Consider the following 24,031-nt stretch of genomic DNA (forward strand, 5'->3'; position numbering starts at 1 on the left):
CTTCTTTCCATCCCTCAATCGCCGAGCTTAAGTGATTATCGCTACCATAGGAGGTAAAGGGATAGTGGAGATGAATGCAGTTTCCAGGATGATTCTTCCCAATGGTTAGAATATTCCCCCAAACATGAGCCAAGACTTCATGAAGGGTGTACCAGGCATAGAACATCTTTATTGAGAAGACAGGCTCTTATATACACCAAAAAGAATACTTGCAGTAATCAGATGGACAATGACACACTTCACCCACAGCAGCATACAATGGGTACTAATGAGCCTCCAATACACATTTATCAATAGAAATTCACACAATACAGTGTCTTGAGAGCCAGCCTAAGGTTCATTTACATGACAGTAGCAGATGACATTGCCACAGCAAGCTTTTATAGTACACCCGCCCTCTCTCTGCCTGGGAGATATTGAGATCAGTTAAGGAATAAACCAATTATCTCCAGGCAGAGAGCACACAATTTTCCCAAAAGTTTGAACACCCCTTTCCACACAAGGTTTCCCTACCATTACATATTCCCTGATAGCCCCGATCTGGGGGACCAACATATCCAAATTTCACCCAGATCGGTCCAGGGGTTCTTAAAAGAAAACCGAACCTATGACAAAATATAGAATAAAGTCTATTTTCTTCACACCTATCGGCTAGGGCTGGGAAAAAAATCGAATTGAATCGAGTTGGTAGGTCAAATCGATTCAGATTTTGACCAAATGTTTTTTTTAGATTTTGATTATTATTTTTTTCCATAGGACCGACGTTCCGCGGACTAGGCCAAAGCCGCAGCCTCGCCTAAAAAAAAAAAATCCTGCCTGCAGCTCGCCATGATCCAGGGAAAAGGCCGCGCGACCTAGTCCGGGGCCTTTACCCAGCATCGCGGCAGACTAGGCCGAAGCCGCGGCCTCTCCTAAAAAAGATCCTGCCCGCAGCTCGCCATGATCCTGGGGAAAAGGCTGCGTGGTTAGTCCGGGGCCTTTACCCAGGATCGCGGCAGACTAGGCCGAAGCCACAGCCTCGTCTAAAAAATCCTGCCCGCAGCTCGCCATGATCCTGGGAAAAGGCCAACGTGACCTAGTCCGAGGCCTTTACCCAGGATCGCGCAGACTAGGCCAAAGCCGCGGCCTCTCCTAAAAAAAAATCCTGCCCGCTAGCTCGCCATAATCCTGGGAAAGGCAGTGCGACCTAGTCCGGGCATTTACCCAGCATCGCGGCAGACCTAGGCAGAAGCCGCGGCCTCGCCTAAAAAAAGATCCTGCTGCAGCTCGCCATGATCCTGGGGAAAAGGCTGCGCGGTTAGTCCGGGGCCCTTTACCCAGGATCGCGGCAGACTAGGGCCGAAGCCACAGCCGCGCCTAAAAAAATCCTGCCCGCACTCGCCATGATCCTGGGAATAGGCCACGTGACTAGTCCGAGGCCTTTACCCAGGATTGCGGCGGACTTGGCCGTCGCAAGCGCCTCGCCTAAAAAAACTCCCTCCACGCAGCTCCTTAGGACCGGCGCGGTTCCATCAGAAAAAAAAAACTTTTTTTTCTTATCGCAGATTTTTTGGGGGCCAAAATCGCCCAGCTGTACTATCAACTTGGATCCCCTATGATTCATTTTCCAACGTTGATGTACCACTTCAAGGCTAGCATAGTGTAACCTGGGCCACAGAAATCTATTGCATCTTTGGGGGTCCCTAGGATCGGGAGTGTGCAGACTCTGCAAGACTGCAGCCTACTGTTTTCAGACCAGTCTTGCTTGGTAGTACTGCATTAGGAGGATCACCAAGGGACAGCATTGTGCAGCACTCAGTGTTAATTTTGACATTTTGATTTAGTTTAGTCCTAGACTAATGCCATTTTAGTCATCTTAAAGGGGTTACAAACCCTTTGTGGTTTTTTCATCTCCATGCATTGAGGTGAAAAACCTCCTGGTAGTGCACCAGAGCCCCTCTTTTACTTGCATGCGTCGGGGACGAACACACCCGCTCCAGCCAGTGTCCTTAGGTTCTGATTGGATAGATTGATTGGCAGCGGCGCCATTGGCTCCCCCTGTTGTCAATTAAATCCAATGACGCAGGAGCCTGGGGGTGAGCCGTGTCCTGCTGTCTGTGTCAAAGGACACCAGCAGCAGGACACGGGAGCATGCTCGCACGCCAGTCACGGCATGACCTCAGCTTGAAACAGCACAGCATGTCCTTTTTAAGATGGCGCATGCGCAGTAGAAGGTATCGTTTGGGACATTGCAAATATCTCCTAAACCGTGTAGGTTTAGGACATATTTCAAGCACCTACAGGTAAGCCTTAATCTAGGGTTTACAACCACTTTAATATGCATTAAATTGTCAAAAGTATTGGGCCACCTGCCTTTTCACCAGTGTTTCTTAACTCCATGTTTTCAGGCTTTCCATTATTTTGCACAGGTGATTTGAGCAGTTTCACTGCCTTGGTAATTACCACAGCTGTTTCATCTGAGGGAAATTTTGAAAACATGACCTGTTGAGGCGTCTTGAGGACTGGAGCTGTACATAAATTCTGAGCCATGCCATGTACCACCTTCCCCCGGGGATGTGTACCACTTGCTGTACATCTCCCACAGTTCTGGAAAAATGACAGATGACTGCCCTTTCTTCCTTTTTAGATACATGGAAAGAAATTTGTCTGTCTTCCATTTATTTCCTGAACGCATATTACTTTCATGATTTTCTTTCTGTCACAAGACTTTCTTCTTATATTAGTATGGAGTTACTACTCGCACTATATTGTCTAAAATATTGGGATACCTGCCTTTACACGCACATGAAATTTAATGGCATCCCAGTCTTAGTCCGTAGGGTTCAATATTGAGTTGGCCCACCCTTTGCAGCTATAACGGCTTCAACTCATCTGGGAAGGCTGTCCACAAGGTTTAGGAGTGTGTCTATGGGAATGTTTGACCATTCTTCCAGAAGCGCATTTATGAGGTCAGGCACTGATTTTGGGCGAGATGCCTGGCTCGCAGTCTTCGCTCCAATTCATCCCAAAAGTGTTCTATCGGGTTTAGGTCAGGACTCTGGGCAGGCCAGTCAAGTTCCTCCACCCCAAACTCTCTCATCCATGTCTTTATGCACTGGTGCGCAGTCATGTTTAGGGGTGCAACGGATCAAAAAACTCCTGGTTTGGATTGTTCCTCGAAACAGACTCTCAGATCGGATCATTTTTTCGGATCACCACCATATATAGTGCCCACTGTAATGTCCACGTCATCTCCCCCACTGTAATGTCCACGTCATCTCCCCACTGTAATGTCCACGTCATCTCCCCCACTGTAATGTCACGTCATCTCCCCCACTGTAATGTCCACGTCATCTCCCCACTGTAATGTCCACGTCATCTCCCCCACTGTAATGTCCACGTCATCTCCCCCACTGTAATGTCCACGTCATCTCCCCCACTGTAATGTCCACGTCATCTCCCCCACTGTAATGTCCACGTCATCTCCCCCCACTGTAATAGCCACATCTCCCCGTCAGCGCGCGCCACTCTGGGGAGCTCACCTAGGCCGCCGGGTGTACCAAGATGGCGCTGCTCCGGAGCTGGGCCGAAGCCGTGGCCTATCCTATGGCCACAATCCGTGGATCGCGTGGTGTGCCGATCCAAACACGGCGACCCGTTCGGATCAATGACGATCCGTTGCACCCCTAGTCATGTTGGAATGGGAAGGGGCCATCCCAAACTGTTCCCACAAATTTGGATGAGCGAGTTTAGGGTGGAGGAACTTGACTGGCATGCACAGAGTCCTGTCCTCAACCCCAGGGTATGCCTGTCTAATCTTCCTATAATGTCAGATCAAAATCGGATCAGTTAAAATGATTATCTGACTTGGATGTGACTTCGATTCAATTATATGGGCTGAGATCAGACAGAAGTCAGACCAAAGTAGTGCAGGAACCTTTTCCAAAGTCAGGCCAACACAAGTGGGAGCAGTTAAGACGGCTCTCATAGGGAAACATTGATTTTTACATCTCATATGACATGTGCTCTCAAAGTCTGCGTGCTTGTTACACCCGTGTGAACTGGGCCTGATCGGTCTATGTGGAGATACAATGATTTGTTGGAGCAATTCTGCCATATAAGGGGAAATTACACCTGTTGGTAGCTGTTTTAGAAACCGTTGTGCCCATTGGAAGATACTTTATTCATATTCCATGGACCATAATATTATGAATTTCCCATCACTTTCTTTCCTGTAACTTCCAGGACAAAACGGGTAGATCAGCCAACCAGGGACATACATGGCAATAAAAACCCATCCAAGGGTCTAACCCTGCCCCACACTATTCAAAGCCTAGTGGGAGGTGTTGGCTGCATCCAGGGCTGGCATAAAGAATGTCCAAACACCAGTGATAAAAGTGCTAAATGAACCAATTTAAATGTGCTATCTGTAGTTTTTGGCATTCCTTTTGTTCAGTTATTCGGCCTTCAGAGATATGTGGAGAAAAAAAAAAGAAAGTCCGTATTTAGTATGGATGACTGGCCTACATGATGGAAAATTGCATAGTTCTTGTATACTTTCTAGATCTTTTCATTTTTGTAGGTTATGTGGAATCCATGAATGGTCTCCTGACTCACAGCAGTCTGTTTACAGTAGATAATGCAGACCAGTGGGTGGCGACCCGATAACAGGCTGCCTTCTGGGTCTGACCTACTGGAGAAAGATTTAGCTGAACTTGTTTCCCTGCTCTGTAGTCATTTTCCTGTTATGCAGCGGGCCATTTCCAATGGTGATTGGTTATATTACAGCTTGTATGTGTTTTTTTTTTTTTTTTTTTATCCTAGTGTATAAAAAAAAAATGTATTCAGCAAAAGTGTGCCCATTGCACAGGATCATTTGGGTTGGTTTTATACTTAAAAAGGAGAGACCCCACTGGGACCAAGCTGCAAAAAATGTGTACATGGTTAAAAATAAATACTGTACATTTGTGTATCTCCTAATCAAATACATGTCTCCAAGCAAATCTTTAAAACCATTAGCAGTGCTCTCTCAGTGTAACAACACTGTGTACATGTTTGAGCTGCACGATTAATTGTTAAATTGCGATCTCGATTCAATCCCCCTTACGATCTAAGTTCGGCATTTCCACAATTCTATGTAACAAGTGCTGAGCCATTCTCTGTTTAGAGCTGCAAACAAAAACACAACATTGCTCAGTGCTGAGATAAAAAAGAAACGTATCATTTGCTTCTTTTATATCGAAGGGATGAGCTTCAGTCTGTAAATGAGGGCAGTTTACCACTATAAAAGTGACCTTCAGTAATTTTTTTTCAACTTTCCATCTATTAAATATTCTGCCCTTGTTTTAACTTTGGATAGTAAAACTTTATTTATTTTTTTCTGCCAGTAAATACCTTTTATACAACCCACTTCCTGTTTCTTGTCTTGAAAAAAGCCTAGGCTTATGACCTCCTCCTCCGTCTCCTCCTCCTCCTCCGTCTCCTCCTCCGTCTTGCGTTAAAAGTCCTTGCCCTTTCCAAATACGCAGCAGCTGAAAAAAAATCATGGATGTGAATTTGTCCCATAGGAAAACATGTAAATGAACTGTAGTGTGTTTCTGCAAAAAACAGAGGTGTGACCCAGGCCCGAGATGTTTAACCATCTCAATACCGGGCTTTAAAACCCACCTCCATACCGGGCCTATTCTGGCACTTCTCTCCTACATGTACAAATCATCATTCTTTTGCTAGAAAATTACTCAAAACCCCCAAACATTATATATGTTTTTTTAGCAGACACCCTAGGGAATAAAATGGCGGTCATTGCAACTTTTTATCTTGCACGGTATTTGCGCAATCATTTTTCAAACGCCTTTTTTTTTTTTGTAAAAAAAAATGGTTTCATGAATTTAAATAAGAAAACGGTAAAGTTAGCCCAATTTTTTTGTAAAATATGAAAGATGATGTTACGCCGAGTAAATAGATACTTAACAACATGTCATGCTTTAAAATTGCGCACACTCATGGAATGGCGCCTACTTCGTTACTTAAAAATCTCCATAGGCGACGCTTTGAAATTTTTACAGGTTACCAGTTTCGAGTTAGAGGAGGTCTAGTGCTAGAATTGTTGCACACGCTCTAACGCACGCGGTGACACCTCACATGTGTGTTTTGAACGATGTTTACATACGTGGGCAGGACTTGCGTGTGCGTTCGCTTCTGAGCGTGAGCTACCGGGGACAGCGGTGTTAAATTTTTTTTATTTTACTTGGTTATTTATTTTTACACTTTTTTCTCAATCGCTTTTATTCCTATTACAAGGAATGTAAACATCCCTTGTAATAGGAATAGTGTTCTGACAGGTCCTCTTTAAGGAGAGATGCGGGGTAAATAAGACCCCACATCTCTCCTCCAGGCGGGAAAGAATGAGATTGTGAGAAAAATTCACAGATCTCATTCTTACTAGCCGCAATTGCGGTTTGTTTACTTACAGGTACCCGGGCATGACGTCATCACATCGCGCCCGGCGATCATCTCTCCGGGCCCCCGATGGGACGGGAGAGCCCGGAGAAGCACCGGATGGCGGCAGGAGGGGGGGGGGATGTCCCCTCCCGCCGCCTATAAGAACGATCAAGCGGCGGAACCGCCGCTATGATCGTTCTTACGGTGCGCAGGATCGCCGCCGGAAGAAAATATCTGAATGATGCCTCTAGGTGCAGGCATCATTCAGATATCCCCGCACAAAGTACAGGACGTCATAACAGATCTCCTTTTTGGACGTCATATGACGGCGTGCGGTTTTAAAGTGGTTAATAACCTAATGGGGTAAAAAAAAAACAAAAATAAGTACAAAAAGAGCAAATAATCGCTACTGTAAGGGGTTAATTTTTTTTAACTGTGGGACAGTGAAAGTAATATTTACAGTAGCGACTTGCTTTTTCGTACTATAAAGGGCTAATTTTATTTATTTTAACCCCATTATGTTACTGGCCAATTAATCGATTATGAAAATTGTAATCGATTAATTTCATAATCGATTAGTTGTTTCGGCCCTAGTCATCACTACTCTCTCAAACTGTTTTTTTAAAGCTTACAGCATCAAACTGACAGCACTATGCAAGCTAATAGAGCCCTGGCTATCCAACACCCAGGGGAAAATATTACTTATAATAGCTGTATTTCAAAATACGTTTTACTATTATTTTAAATGCATAACTGGAGTAAACTGCGATTTTATATTTCTCAGGAATTCAGCTTGAATTGTTCTAGTTTGGCAGGAAAGTGCCATTAAAATGAATGAGTGCAGTTCCTGTGTCTTGCTGTCGGCCTTGTTGCAGCCTTCTGTGCCTGCCATCTACACATGCTGTAATAGATCCATAAAGCCACAGTTATATGAAATTGCCCATTTTTATTCATAGACATACGGAATCACCTCTGACTGTAGCCTAAGCCGCTTGCATGTCTGTTTATAGTGTGTGTGGCTTGTATTTAAATTGTTTCAAGAAAACGTATACAGTCAAGCGGGTCAGCCATCTGTGCATCAAATGTTTGCATGGTCAGAGGACACCTAAACTTCTTGTGCGGTCCACCCAACTACTTAACTGCTTCAGCCTTATCTTAACAGGAAGTGGTTCTAGATTTGGGTTAGAAATGTTTTCATGTTTAGTTGAGTCCAGTTCTGAAGTCTTGATTTGTACTTTTGAAGTAAGCTTGTAGTAAGGAAAAAGCAAGGGCCATCCTGTAGTTCCTACACTTTTTTAGCACTGCCACCCACTTGATGAGCCCTGTTTAAAAAACAAAACAAAAACTCCTCCCCGTAGGGGTGACCACGTGTCCTGGATTGCCCGGGACAGTCCCGCATTTTGCAGGTCTGTCCCGGGCACCTTCATTCAAGGACAATTCGGTGTCCCCGAATTAAGCACTTAAGGACTGCCTAACGCCTATATACGTCGGCAGAATGGCATGGCTGGGCACAATCATGTACCTGTACGTGATTGTATAATGCCCAGCCGTGGGTCGCGGGCACGTACCCGCGACCTGGTCCGAAGCTCCGTGAGCGCTGCCGCGGGACTCGCGGACCCGATCGCCGCTGGAGTCCCGAGATCGGTGCCCGGAACTGAAGAACGGGGAGAGCTGTGTGTAAACACAGCTTCCCCGTTCTTCACTGTGGCGCTGACATCGATCGTGTGTTCCCTTTTATAGGCGAATCGCAATCGATTACGTCACACCTATAGCCACACCCCCCTACAGTTATAAACACACATGAGCTAACACTTAACCCCTTCAGCGCCCCCTTGTGGGTAACTCCCAAACTGCAACTGTCATTTTCACAGTAAACCATGCATTTTAAATGCATTTTTTGCTGTGAAAATGACAGTGGTCCCAAAAATGTGTCAAAATTGTCCGAAGTGTCCGCCATAATGTCGCAGTCACGAAAAAGATTGCTGCCATTAGTAATAAAAAAAATATTTTTTTATAAAAATGCAATAAAACTATCCCCTTTTTTGTAAACGCTATAAATTTTGTGCAAACCAATCGATAAACGCTTATTGCGTTTTTTTTGGTTTTTTAACCAAAAATAGGTAGAAGAATATGTATCGGCCTAAACTGAGGGAAAAAAAATGTTTTGTATATTTTTGGGGGATATTTATTATAGAAAAAAGTAAAAGATTGCATTTTTTTTTCAAAATTTTATTTATTTTTGTTTATAGTGCAAAAAATAAAAACCGCAGTGGTGATAAAATACCACCAAAATAAAGCTCTATTTGTGGGGGAAAAAAGGACGCCAATTTTGTTTGGGAGCCACGTCGCACGACCGCGCAATTGTCAGTTAAAGCGACGCAGTGCCGAATCACAAAAACTGGCCTGGTCCTTTAGCTGCCTAAAGGTCCGGGTCTTAAGTGGTTAAACTGACACAGCTACCCCCCTGGGCCAATCTGATGCCCCCAAAAAAGGCCGCCACATCACTGCTTTACTCACTGACAGTACTTGCCCTGGCCGGGAATGCATGGAGGAGCACAATCCCCACCCCCTGCTTGTGATTGGAGAAATTATAAATCCCCCCTCCTGTGCCCAATCACTGTGCTGTGATTCGTTACAGCACAAGCTGATTTTTGGGAAGGGGGGGGGGGGGGTGTCCCCGAATAGTAGTTTGGAAATGTGGTCACCCTACCTCCCCGGTATGTTATGGGGTTTTCCCATAGTGTGACGGGGAGTGCAGATCAGGGCAGCTCTGAAAAAGGTGAAAGGACACATCAATTTCAACTTTAGCTATTTTATCCATAGTAAAGGTTCCCTTTTTACACTATATTGTTAAAAGTATTTGGACTCCTGCCTTTACACGCACATGAACTTTAATGGCATCTTAGTCTGTAGGGTTCAACATTGAGTTGACCCACCCTTTGTAGATGGAACAGCTTCGACTCTTCTGGGAAGACTGTCCTCAAGGTTTAGGCGTGTGTCTATGGGAACGTTTGGTCATTCCTCCAGAAGCGCATTTGTGAGGTCAGGCACTGGTGTGGATGAGAAGGTCCGGCTCGCAGTCTCCGCTCTAATTCATCCCAAAGGTGTTCTATCGGGTTTAGGTCAGGACTCTGTGGAGGCTAGTCAAGTTCCTCCACCCCAAACTCACTCACCCGTGTCCTTATGGACCTTGCTTTGTGCACTGGTCCAAGGGTGTGGGGTTGTTTTTCAGGGGTTGGGCTTGGCTCTTTTGTTCCAGGGAAGGAAACTCTTAGGCTGGGTTCACACTGCTGTGCGGGGCGGTTCACAGCAGGGGTCCGGTGCTTCCCTGTTCTGTTCTCCTTTTCAGGGCCGTATCGGGCCCAAATTTTTGGCTGTATTCGGACCTGAAATGGACCAGAAGCCGCACAGGACTCTTCTGCAAACTGCTCTGCAGCCATCCCGGAGCAGTGTGAACTGGCTCCATTAAGAGCCAGTCAGTCTCCTGACATGCAAATTGGATCAAGAAAAAAAGAATCCGCCACTCAAGGTGTATGCAATGACCCCATTACAAGCAGATAGGAGTGCTAGCTCCAGCCCGCCTCCGTGGAATACTTGAAAAAATAAGAAATGGCTGCACACCCAAATGTTCCAAAACGCGTCTTTTTATTAAATTGGGATACACCAAGACACCAGTGCCTAGATTCACATACATTGCCGCAACTTTGCGGCGGCGTAGCTTAAGGCATTTAGGCTACGCCGCCGTAAGTTAGCGAGGTAAGTACACGATTCACAATGTACTTGCCTGCTAAGTTACGGCGGCGTAGCCTAAAGTGGGCAGGCGTAAGCGCGCCTAATTCAAGTGTGTAAGGGGGCGTGTTTTATGTTAATGGGGCTTGACCTTACGTTTTTGACGTTTTTTTTTTAACTGCGCCGGGCGCCTACATTTCCCAGTGTGCATTGCGGCTAAGTACAACGCACGGGCCTATTGATTTCGACGTGGACGTAAATCCAGATTCACAGACGACTTGCGCAAACGATGTAAAAAATTCGAATTTCGACGCGGGAACGGCGGCCATACTTAACATTACTATTCCAACTAGGGCCTAGCTCTAACTTTATGCGGCCTATCTCTTACGTAAACGGCCGCGCGTACGTTCGTGAATCGGCGTATCTACTAATTTACATATTCTAACGCCGACCGCAATGAAAGCGCCACCTAGCGGCCATCCGAAATATTGCAACCTAAGATAGGACGGCGCAAGCCGTCGTATCTTGGATATGTTTAAGTGTATCTCTGATTGAGAATACACTTAAACATAAGTCGGCGTAGATTCTGAGTTAGGTCGGCTTATCTACTGATAAGCCGGCCTAACTCTTTCTGAATCTACCTACAGATATTTAGTCACGTATATGAAGGCAGGTTTTTGGAACTTTTGAATGTGCAGCCAATTCTTACTTTTTCAAGCAAATTGGATGCAGAAAACCTGCATTCCAATTTACACTAGTGTGAACCCTGCCTTAAAGCGTACGCATACCAAGACATTTTGGACAATTTCATGCTCCCAACTTTGTGGGAACAGTTTGGGGAAGGTCCCTTCGTGTTCCAACATGACTGCGCACCAGTGCACAAAGCAAGGGGCGTGGGTGGATTAACTTGACTGGCCTGCACAGAGTCCTGACCTCAACCTGATACCTTTGGGATGAATTAGAGTGCACAAACAAGGTCCATAAAGACATGGGTGAGCAAATTTGGGGTGTAGGAATGTGACTGGCCTGATCTCAACCCGATAGAACACCTTGGAATAATTAGATTGGAGACTGCAAGCAAGGCCTTCCCGTCCAACATCAGTGCCTGACCTCACAAATGCGCTTCTGGAAGAATGGTTAAACATTCCCATAGACACACTCCTAAACCTTGTGGACAGCATTCCCAGAAGGGTTGAACTGTTATAGCTGCAAAGGGTGGGCCAACTCAATATTGAACCCTACAGACTAAGACTGGGATGCCATTAAATTTCATGTGCGTGTAAAGGCAGGTGTCCCAATATTTTATAAAATCTAGTGTATGTAGTAACTCCATACAATACAAGAAGAAAAAGTCCTGAGACCGAAAGACAACCACGAAAGTAATATGCGTTCAGGAAATGGATGGAAGACATCCAAAGGTGTTTTGCTTAAAGAACAATTTCTTTCCATGTATCTAAAGGAAGAAAGGGTAGCCAACTGTAATTTTTCAGAAGTGTGGAGGATATAGCAAGTGGTACACATCCCCGGTGTAGGTGGTACATGGCATGGCTCAGAATTCATGTACAGCTTGCCTAAGATATTATTAGGCACTAGAGAGAATATGCTGATCTAACAGCACATTAAGTATATATCTGCTATAAGGGCTCAGAGAAGACAAGGTGGTAAATGTGTAGGAAATTAAGGGCAGAGTGTTCTGGCTGGGTTTTCAAATGCTTGGAAACTCTCATTAAAAGTAATTTAATATGGAGTGACACATAAAATTCAACAAAAAGACCATTAATAAAGTTGGCGAAATGCAGCCCTTCGAAAATCCTTAGTTTTTAACGCTTGTGCAACTCATTAAAGTGAACCCGTCATAAAGCCGGGCAACCTAAAATATACATACGGTGGAAAATGTACAAGGCGAGAATATGAAAATCCACAAGCCAAGAAGATTCGTAGATACAGAGATACAGACTGCAGAGTTCTGTCACGTCTTCAATTGTTCTGTAGACCTCAAACTTTGTTCTGACATCTCCTACCTACTAAGCCTCTTTGCTGGTCAGTAAGGATAAGCATCAAAGTACAAAGCTTCAGTGACAGAAAGGGGCAGGGCCAGGCTTGACCTTTCTATAGAAAGTCACAATTAGAATATAAATTCTGTTTCCTTTTTATTTGGATCTACTGGTTCTTTTTACATCTGGTTTTCACACAAGGTAGCCTCTGATCAATATTTTTTCCCGTACTCTCTTTAAATTGCCCAGCTTTGTGGCAAATTACGTTAAAGGGTCACTAACGGAATTTTTTTTTTTAGCTAAATAGCTTCCTTTACCTTACTGCAGTACTGGTTTCATGTCCTCATTGTTCGTTTTTGCTTTGAAGTAGCTGTAATTCTGCTGTGATCTCCACACTTCCTGGTTGCCTGTTTCCTTATAACCATCGTACTGGGAGATTTTCACGGTGGTCAAAGCTGTCATTACTGTGTGTCTAAAACTCCTCAGAACCAATCAGATTCATTTTAAAAACAAAACACTGCCTGGATTTGTTTGTTTTTGTTCTGTGAGTCTTCCCGACTCACTCTCACCCGGAACTTCATGTATGTACCTTTAAAACCGAAAGTGAAACTAGAGGCACATTATATGATAGATTAAATTCAATTTTTAATAATTTCTAAAAGGAATCAGTTAACTTGTATGTCTCTATACCCAATAAACAGTCATTCAGCATAAAATGTTTTTCCTTTTAGTGACCCTTTAACAGCACAATGGAAGGTAAAGTAGTGTGTGGCACTCCCCTGTTAATGACTTGAGCCCAGACTAATAAATATAAAAGGAATTCCCCTTTGGAAAACCCCCATAGAAGTACATTTCTGTACTCCGTGATATGACCGCAGTGGGCAGGGTTGCCAACACCTTCCACTTTTCTTTCTTTTCTTTTTTTTCTTCTCTCTCTTTCTTCTTTTTATTTAAAGGGGAAAAAAAAAAGTTAGACTAATTTTCAAACAGAACTGTAATATATATATATTTTAAGAACGTTGCTTCGATTTTCTAATCGTTAGTGGGGTCAAATCGACGTTCTTTTCCAACCAAAATGACGGGAAAATTTAGAAAATGGAAAACTTCTTGGTTAAAGGAATTTTCAGACCGTGGAAGTGGTTTTCATTCAGAAATTACATTCATTTTAAACTGAATGTTAAAAGCAAGTGAAAATTCCAAACCTCATTCAGTGAATGTACAACGATTTTTGTATTAATATAATATTAACAGTAGCGATTATTTGCTCTTTTTGTACTATAAAGGGCTAATTCTTTTTTTATTTTATTTTTTATTTTTTTTAACCCCATTATGTTACTGGCCGATTAATCGATTATGAAATTAATCGATTAGTTCTTGATCGATTAGTTGTTTCGGCCCTATATTTTTTAAATATACACATTTTCAGTCAAAACAATTATTGTATTGAACAAGAATATGACAAAGTATGCCACCTTTTTGTAGTTTTTCATTAATAATTTATGTAAACTTTTTCTGTTTCAGATGGTTCCATCCAAATATCAATGGACTGGAAGCTGAAACCCTCCTCCTGACACATGGGGTCCATGGGAGCTTCCTGGCTCGTCCTAGCAAAAGCAATCCAGGTGACTTTACCCTGTCCGTCAGGTAAGATTGTGTCCAGGGTGATTGCAGAATGACTTCCTGTCCGCCATCATGAATTTATGTTTGTGTTCTGAACACAGGATGTTTGTGTGTATGTGTTTAATAGGTTGGGAAAGTAAGACAACCTTTGCACCCCTTTCTGAAGGCTCCCATAGACAATGCCAGATCTGTCAAAAATCGAATGTCTAGGGCACAGGTGTCAAACACAAGGCCCGCGGGCCGAATCCGGCCCCCAGTCCATTTCATGTGGCCCCTGCACCTCTCCTGCAGCTACAGGAGAGCTCCAGCCCTCCTCTGGTCCTTCTCCAGACCCTTACTTTCTGTTTTCAAGCAATGCATCCAGCTTCTTCCCAGCAGCAGCATAAGGAAAGGGGGTGCACTGTGATGTGGGGTGGCTCTTGACATCTAATGTAAGGGGTGGGGATGCGCTGGACATCTAATCTTACAGATACAGCCGGCCTTTTTAATGGCCATCATATTTTTTGGTGGAGTGGATGGGACTCATGCCTGATCATTTTCACCATGACAGCTAGCATTTACAGTTAGGTAGTATGGTAGCCTTCATGTTTTTTTTCAAAAAAAAATTCACTTGAAAGCTGAAGCTTAGCATGAAAATATATTGTATGAGGCATATTAATATGTGTAAATGTAAAAAATTATTTACTGCGCTGTTCCTAAAAAATTCTAATAAATGATAATCTGCACAACTTCAATGTGAACACACAATCAAGTAATCATACATATAGGGGTTCTGCGCGAACCAACACAGTGATAAAAAGGTAAATAATCTAGATATAAATATATAAATATAGTGAATGTGAACAAAGAAGTGGGATAGTGAGTGCTCACACTTTCCAAAATCAATTATGTGTAAGTGTAACCTCGAAAAGAATAAATAATGAAATATATTATAATTAATTAAGTGGTTAAAATAATTGAGCAAACAGTCCAAAAAAGTGAGGTGATCAAAAAATATAAAAATAGAACATATGGAATATGAAAAAATGAGGTGAAAAAAGTGAATAAAGAGTGTCCCAATAATGGTGTGCCAAGCTGTCAAATGGTGGTCGCAGTGTAGCTGGATATCCACTAAACGGGTTGTTGACAGATGTATAGTTCACTCCCTCACCAGGCTCCCAGAACTCTTACCTCAAACCATAAATAAATGTGCATCCAATAGATATTGAATCACCATAGAGATCTTCTCTCTTGTTAGTATCAGCTGGAACGTCTCCTTGGCCACTTCCTAATACAGCTCCAGTACAGGGAAAAGAAAGGAACACAAGGGCTCCAATAGTGTAATATTGTAAGACTCAGGGGGAATTTATTAAGGAAAAAACCTGTGCTTACATCAAAACATAAAAACGAGTGCAGTGAATAAACATACAAGCGGCGTCTTCAGCGCCGGCTTACGTCACTCCAGGTGTACGCTCTGACCAATCCCTACGCGTTACGACACGGGATCACGTGTCTTCATCTGGGGAACCTGATTGGTAGTACGGCTAATGTTTATATGTATCCAAAACCGGAAGTAGCGGAGCGGCCATTTTATTGTAGCCCGCTATATGTTATGGGCCAGGCTAATATTGTAAGCAAAGTGGCGTCAGATGTCATTCTATTGGCTGCATATCTGCTAATATATCCAAATACAGATGAATAAGAATGCCAGCCAAATGACATTGCTCAACGGAGCAAACTGCTGAATAAAGAACGTTATAATAAAACCATTAGACGATAAGTAACTGACTATAGGATAATTAGGGCATCACCCTAGTATGTAAAGGTAGTGGGTAGATCTATTCCAAGCCAGTACTCCTCGCATACATCCAAATATGTATAAAATATATTATGACATATATAAAATGTGTATATACAAATCCATATTACGGTATGTATTAACATATACATAAAAATGCATAGGATAAAATGCACGAATAAAAGGTTAAAAAAAGGAATAAAATATTAAAATATAGAGATAAGAGGGTGGTGACCCAAAATATGGTGAACGAACACCTGGTTTAACGTAATTACAACAATAGCTACATAGCTTAATGGTGTAAATCAATGCAATCCCATAATTAATAGAAATATAGATGAAAATAGACAAAGCTAATTCATAATGTGACCAAGGTAATTAAAAATGACTGTAAAATATCAGGATCAGAAATTGCTGAGGAAGCAGTTGAGGTCGAATTCAACATTCATCCTGGTACAAGTGTACGCAAACAATGAATCCATTTTGATTCACTTTGGCTAATCATTCTGATCTTATGGCTCCCCTCCAAGATGGATTGTATTTTTCGATCCCCCAAAATTGCAATTGGGTCGGGTCTCTATTATGTATCTGATCGAAATGCCTTGAGACATTGTGCTTCGGGAAACCTTTTATTATATTTTCGACATGCTCTTTAATTCTGACTTTCAGAGCTCTCTTTGTCCTTCCCACATATTGGAGGTTGCAGCTACATTGTAGCACATATACGACACCTATACTATGTAGCTATTGTTGTAATTACGTTAAACCAGGTGTTCGTTCACCATATTTTGGGGTCACCCTCTTATCTCTATATTTTAATATTTTATTCCTTTATTTTAACCTTTTATTCGTGCATTTTATCCTATGCATTTTTATGTATATGTTATATACATACCGTAATATGGATTTGTATATACACATTTTATATATGTCATAATATATTTTATACACTATTCTGGATGTATGCGAGGAGTACTGGCTTGGAATAGATCTACCCACTACCTTTACATACTAGGGTGATGCCCTATATTATCCTATAGTCAGTTACTTATCGTCTAATGGTTTTATTATAACGTTCTTTATTCAGCAGTTTGCTCCGTTGAGCAATGTCATTTGGCTGGCATTCTTATTCATCTGTATTTGGATATATTAGCAGATATGCAGCCAATAGGAATGACATCTGACGCCACTTTGCTTACAATATTAGCCTGGCCCATAACATATAGCGGGCTACAATAAAATGGCCGCTCCGCTACTTCCGGTTTTGGATACATATAAACATTAGCCGTACTACCAATCAGGTTCCCCAGATGAAGACACGTGATCCCGTGTCGTAACGCGTAGGGATTGGTCAGAGCGTACACTGGAGTGACGTAAGCCGGCGCTGAAGACGCCGCTTGTATGTTTATTCACTGCACTCGTTTTTATGTTTTGATGTAAGCACAGGTTTTTTTCCTTAATAAATTCCCCCTGAGTCTTACAATATTACACTATTGGAGCCTTGTGTTCCTTTCTTTTCCCTGTACTGGAGCTGTATTAGGAAGTGGCCAAGGAGACGTTTCAGCTGATACTAACAAGAGAGAAGATCTCTATGGTGATTCAATATCCATTGGATGCACATTTATTTATGGTTTGAGGTAAGAGTTCTGGGAGCCTGGTGAGGGAGTGAACTATACATCTGTCAACAACCCGTTTAGTGGATATCCAGCTACACTGCGACCACCATTTGACAGCTTGGCACACCATTATTGGGACACTCTTTATTCACTTTTTTCACTCATTTTTTCATATTCCATATGTTCTATTTTTATATTTTTTGATCACCTCACTTTTTTGGACTGTTTGCTCATATTATTTTAACCACTTAATTAATATAATTAACATATTTCATTATTCTATTCTTTTCGAGGTTACACTTACACATAATTGATTTTGGAAAGTGTGAGCACTCACTATCCACCTTCTTTGTTCACATTCACTATATTTATATATTTATATATCTAGATTATTTACCTTTTTATCACTGTGTTGGTTCGCGCAGAACCCCTATATGTATGATTTCTGATTTGTGTATTGTAAACACTATTAGGTTTTGCAGCACCGTATCTGTTTTGGGTTATTACTGTTTAGGAGTCTACAGTAGCGCGGAGGCTCTTTTTTGATTTTGACACAATCAAGTAAAATGAAATATATAATCTGCGCTGAGTAAAGTGATGTGTCAATTTGTAATGACACATGCAAAAATCATTAATATGTGTATCCTGATATTTGAAGGCGCTCCTTCTGCTAAAAATCATCCTTGCAGTAACTCCTTCACAGCCACTGGATTTTGCTACATAGTGGCTGTCTTCCATTCATAAGAAGGTTAAAAGAAGCTGCTACTGAGAAAAGTTGCACTGCTCGCCCATCCCCCTCTGCCCTCTCCACCATTCATATTGCTCCTGTTGCATCACGTTCTGTGAATGGGTGGAGGAGATCTTGTCATCCAACTGCTTCTCCTCCATTCACAGAATGTGATACATTGTGGAAGTTCGAATACGAGGTCTGAATGGCAGGGTGGACAGAAGGGTGAGTGAGCGGTACAACTTTTCTCAGTAGCAGAGGATGTTGTTAATTCTCACAGTGCCAAAAGATGGCTGCTCAGGGCAGTATGTGATGACTGGAGGGAAGCTGCAGGGATGTTTTTTTTTTTTTTTTTTTTTTTTTTTTTAGCAGAAGCAGCTGCCAACATGTAATGAGATATACACTATTACACATAACTATTGTATATGGTGGTGACATGTGCCTCGTTTCCACTGAGCGGTTCGGTACGGTACGCTATTTTGGGTGTTTCCATTATGAAAGTGTGCCATAAAACCGAACCGTACCGGACCATTCTGGGTCCTGCTTCAGATGTGGGGCCATAGAAAATGGAACGGTTCCATTAGGGCGGAGATGCAATACATTCCACTGATTGGTGGACGTGCTAGGCATTTTTTCTAAATCCTGTATGGTCCCGACGGTCCGATTTGCAGTGGAAACGCTCACGAGAATAGACCGGTCCGTTCTAAACCGTTCCAAATCTACTGACCCGAACCGTTCCGTGGAAACAAGGCAATGGTGTACCCCCCTCAAAAAATATTCTATACTTGCCAGATTTGCAACTTTTGCTGGTCAGAAATGGTGACATTATGAGGTTAAAGGGGTTGTAAAGGTACATTTTTTTCCCCCCTAAATAGCTTCCTTTACCTTAGTGCAGTCCTCCTTTACTTACCTCATCCTTCCATTTTGCTTTTAAGTGTCCTTATTTCTTCTGAGAAATCCTCACTTCCTGTTCTTCTGTCTGTAACTCCACACAGTAATGTGGGGCTTTCTCCCTGGTGTGGAGTGTCCTACTCTTCCCCTCCCTTGGACTACATGAGAGTCAGGACACTCTCTACGTTGCAGATAGAGGAGAGGAGCTGTGTGTTAGTGGGCGTCCTGACACTCCTGTAGTCCAAGGGAGGGGGCGAGCACGACACTCCACACCAGGGAGAAAGCCTTGCATTACTGTGTGTAGTTACAGACAGAAGAACAGGAAGTGAGGATTTCTCAGAAGAAATAAGGACATTTAAAAGAAAAAAGGAAGGATGAGGTAAGTGAAGGAGGACTGCACTAAGGTAAAGGAAGCTATTTAGGGGGGAAAAATTACCTTTACAACCCCTTTAATTTACAATTCACAAATCTGGTGCAGCCATACATGGTAGCCAATCGGCTTCTATCTTCAGCTTGTTTAATTTTAAAATGGCAGAAAACGGATGGATGGCCGCACACCAAAAAACTCTTGCGTTGTCTTTATTGAAGAAACATAAGCAAACACCGCAAATACACAGCAAGAATCGTATACAGCCGACGCGTTTCACACTTGGTTAGTGCTTATTCATGGCCTAATGGTTTAATTTTAAGCTTTGACAAAAAAAAAAATCTGGAAGCTGATTGGTTTCTATGCAGAGCTGCACCAGATTTTGCACACTCCAGTTTTGGTAAATCGACCTCAAAACTCAGACGGTGGTCTGTGTTAGACTTCAGTTCGCCTAGCACTGAAAAAGACCCCAGAAAGACAGTGGTAAAAATGTAAATGATCAAAATATTCAAAGGGTAACTCCACTTTTTGGGAAAAATAGCAAAAAAAAACAAAAAAAAAACAGAAATATAGCACATACAATTGCAACACAAGTCATATTGTAATTAAATGTTTTAAAAATGACCTTTCCTTTTCAATCTGCAGCTCTGTAATGTTCTGTAAAATGCAATTCAATGTGGCAACCTGAAGGCATTCTGTACAACATTGTTGTATAGAACACCCCCAGAAAGATCACTTTCTGCTTTGTGATTGGATCACTGATTTTCCTGGAAGTCTCCACTGAGATAAAAGTCAGAATTTAGGCATTCTCTGCAATAAAATTAAAAATGTTAGGGAGATACTACCAAAGGCTTAATCACTTCTTAAGGGATTGGGACCCTACATTTTACTCACTGCAAGTGATTCCGCTGATTAATAATTAACAAGTAACTCCCATTCAGATTTACTGCAGACTTCTGAGCAGAAACTGGTAGGAATCTGCAACAAAGCTTATTAAAGTCCTTACAATGTATATTGATCACCCAGAGGGGATTGGTTTTTCACAACAAAAGTGAAGTTACTCTTAAAGTTATAAGTTTAACTTAAAGGCAGTAGGATATTTAATAAAGAGGAACATGTATAAATATAATCCAGTAATGCATTCAGAGGAGAGATTATTCTCTCCTCTGAATAGGTGTCTATCTAACATGCAAATTGGCAACTAAAAAGGAGTGCAAGCTCCATGGCTTCTACACCAAAGCAGCAATGGAGGCGTTTGCTACACCAACTCTGCTGTAGGCCAACCCTTCACCATCATTTTAAATTGTATATAAAGCCCAAACTTTTTTTTTTTCTGTTAACCACATCCCACCCGGCCACTGCATATATACAGCCGTGTGGGTGTGTTCTCCTGAGTGGACGTTCTGAAAATCCCTCAAAAGGATGCAGATCGCGTGCGTGCCCACGCAGGGGCGCGATCCCGATGCGCTCGTGTCACCCGGACACGGCGCATCTCCGATCGGCAGGAGGGCTCTGTGATTGGCCCTCGTGTCCAATCACAGCCGTCATGTGATGCAAATATAGTGCCGGTTGCTAGGCGATTGGCTCTCCTCTCACAGAAGTGGTCAGTGAGGAGAGGAGAGCGGATCTGTGCAGTCAGCTGGGGATCAGGGAGTATGATCTGTTTTTTTTTTACAGCTTTTTACACACTGATCACCAGCCTAGTGTCCCCACACAATGTTCCCAAAACAAAAGGCCTCACACACTTGTCCCCCACATATGAAACGGTAAAATCATATGTCCCAATGATCATCTGCACACATGTCCGTGATCATCTACGTACATCTGTGATCGCACAAACCAATTATTATACACTTAACAGGATTTTTTTTTTTAAGACATGTAGCAGAATATATTTTGGCTTAAATTTTATGACAAAATTTGATTTTTATTGGATTTCTTTTAAAATAGAAAGAAGAAAATATATTGTTTTTTCCAAATTTCACTTATTGCAAAAAAAAAAAAATGGAGGTCGTGAATAAATACCACCAAAAGAAAGCACTATTTGTGCGAATAAAGTTATAAAAAATGTATTTGGGTTTAACGTAGCATCAAATAAGGAAAATAACAAAAAGACAGACTAGTACACACCCAATAGAGTTAACTGCATATTTATTAAATCATGTATCAAAAATTATTACCAACAGACATACAAAAAGTAGAATCCCTAATGATAATAATACAGAAAAATTCCTATAAGAATATTCCAGTGACGGCATGTACTAGCTCATGGGTGCTCAACCTGTGGCCCTCCAGCTGTTGCCGAACTACAAGTCCCATCATGCCTCTGCTTTTGGGAATCATGCGTGTTTAACTGAAATCCTTGCAATGACTCATGGGACTTGTAGTTCCGCCACAGCTGGAGGGCCACAGGTTGAGCACCCATGTTTAACTAGCTAGTCAGTTGTACATGCCGTCACTGGATTATTCTTATGGGGATTTTTTGTATTTGCGCAATTGTCATTTGAAAGTGCGAGAGCGCTGAAAGCTGAAAATTGGCCTGGGAAGGAAGGGGATGAAAGTGCTCAGTATTGAAGTGGTTAAACAGTTAAAAGTATAGGCATTGGGGGGGCGGTTTAAAAGCAGCAAAGATGTATCTACTGTAACTACTTTCAAAAGAAAGATCTGTGATACACCAGGTGTATGCTATGTGACCAGACGTTCTACATTGTTGGCACCTGTGTCATTAAAGCCGTCATTTACTTTCACTGAAGAATTTACAGAAATCTTTGCCCTACTGCCGTGGCTCCAAGTCACATGACCTTGAACCAGGTCACGGCAGGATCCTTTTTTTTTTTTTTTTTTTTTTACTTTTATGCTTTTTTGCCGTCTTTCTTGCTGCTGCTCTTCCAATTTGTTGCCTGCCTGTGTGAATAAAGTGGATCTGGCTTTACTGCTAAGTTCTGCTTTTAGAAATTTGGCAGAATGTTAGAATTTATAAAAGCAGCTGATCTCAGCGTTCCTTGGTAATGTGACTAAGCTCAGCGTTCCTTGGTAATGTGACTATATCTGCCTATAAGCAAGTACATGCAGCGTCATCCTCGCACACTAACCTTTACTGACTTGTCAAGTTCTCAGCCATACAGATGAGCCTATAGATGGGGGACATGTACATTTTGCCAGGATATTTAAAATCAGCTTGTATCAGTCCTGATCTTTCTATCTTTCTTTCTTTCTTTCTTTCTTTCTTTCTTTCTTTCTTTCTTTCTTTCTTTCTTTCTTTCTTTCTTTCTTCTTTTCTTTCTTTCTTCTTCTTTCTTTCTTTCTTTCTTTCTTCTATTCTTCTTTTCTTCTATTCTTCTTTTCTTCTATTCTTCTATTCTTCTTTTCTTCTTTTCTTCTATTCTTCTATTCTTCTTTCTTTCTTTCTTTCTTTCTTTCTTTCTTTCTTTCTTTCTTTCTTTCTTTCTTTCTCTCCTTCATTTTTTTCTTTCTTTTTCTTTTTCTTTCTTTTTTTCTTCTTTTTCTTTTTCTTTTTTTTCCTTTCTTTCTTCTCTTTTTCTTCTTCTCTTTTTCCTTTCTTTTCTTTCTTTTCTTTCTCCATAAGATATCCCTCATCATGTCTACCCTGCTTCCTTGTACAAAAAAAAAGCCTTGCAATACCTGTCCTGCAAGACGCAATGCATGGCAAGTCATGTGATCTAGGTATGTCCTTATGTCACCTAAGCTGAATGAGTTTAGGGAATACTGTTCAAGCAGGATTGGCAAGCCAATGCCTCTGACCTATTTTTTTTTTTTTGTACAAATGTTTAAACTACCGTATTTATCGGCATATAACACGCACCCTAACTTTAAGAGGGAAGTTTCAGGAAAAAAATTTCCACAGCCCCCTGCGTATAACACGCAGGCACAGTTTATCCTCTATTTTCAGGGTAAAAAAGTGAGTGTTATCCGCCAATAAATGCAGTATATGTAAACCCTCACCTTGTAAAACAATCCATTCAGTTTAGAATAAAAATGAAAGGCAAGACATTTCTGTGTGTGTGCATATGGAAAAACATATTCTTTTTTTTTTTTATAAGTGATCACATACCCTTTGTTCTCAGCTGCATAAGGAGCTCAGAGAGCTGGGAGAGGAAAAGCAGCAGCACACTGATCTTCCCATTTGACTTGCTGTGCAGGAGGGGCGTGTCAGAGGAGAGCAGGCTATGTTTCCAGCACAGTTTGAGAACTGATCACTCAATGCTGGCATGCTTAGTGTGTTCAGTTTTTAATAGGAAAGCACAGGGACTTTTCACATATAGTAAGGCCCCTTTCACACTGAGGAGTTTTTCAGGCAGTTTAGCGCTAAAAAATAGCGCCTAAATACCGCCTGAAAAACTCCTGCCCTGCAGTCTCAGTGTGAAAGCCCGAGTGCTTTCACACTGAGGCGGTGCGCTAGCAGGACCGCTCCAAAAGTCCTGCTAGCCGCATTTTTGAAGCGGTGAAAGAGCGCTGTGTTTACCGCTCCTTCCCATTGAAAGCAATGATACACCGTGGCTATACCGCCTCTGCAGAGGCGCATTGCGGGTGGTATTAACCCTTTTTCATCTGCTAGCGGGGACTGAAACCGCACCGCTACCGGTCGAATACCGCCGCAATTCCAATAGTATAGCGGCGCTAAAAATATCGCCGCTATACCATCAGCCCACCTCCCGCCACAGTGTGAAAGGGGGCCTTAGCAATACAAAGAGAACCGGATACATTTTCATGCAAGTACATGGTACAGCAGGCACATACAGGAATATGACATGTTGGGGTAACCTGCTCTTTAATATTGGATGATTCCATGATTTGTTTCAGGACTGTTGAGCTGCAGTTTTACCACTCACCCAAACCAATAAATAAAGGTGTGTCAAAATGTAAACTGCA

The 24,031-nt window shown here is 42.1% G+C and overlaps 1 protein-coding gene across 1 annotated transcript in view; it reads left to right on the forward strand.

Moving 5' to 3' along the window:
• Positions 1-24,031, forward strand: part of LOC120915454 (tyrosine-protein phosphatase non-receptor type 11-like) — a 184,084-nt gene that overhangs the window by 75,890 nt on the left and 84,163 nt on the right. Inside the window, exon 2 of the mRNA XM_040325985.1 lies at positions 13,665-13,787. Coding sequence (XP_040181919.1) covers positions 13,665-13,787 — 123 coding nt within the window. The remainder of the gene's footprint in view (positions 1-13,664; positions 13,788-24,031) is intronic.

This window comes from Rana temporaria, chromosome 10 (genome assembly GCF_905171775.1).
Source record: "Rana temporaria chromosome 10, aRanTem1.1, whole genome shotgun sequence".
In the NCBI taxonomy this organism is placed as follows: Eukaryota; Metazoa; Chordata; class Amphibia; order Anura; family Ranidae; genus Rana; species Rana temporaria.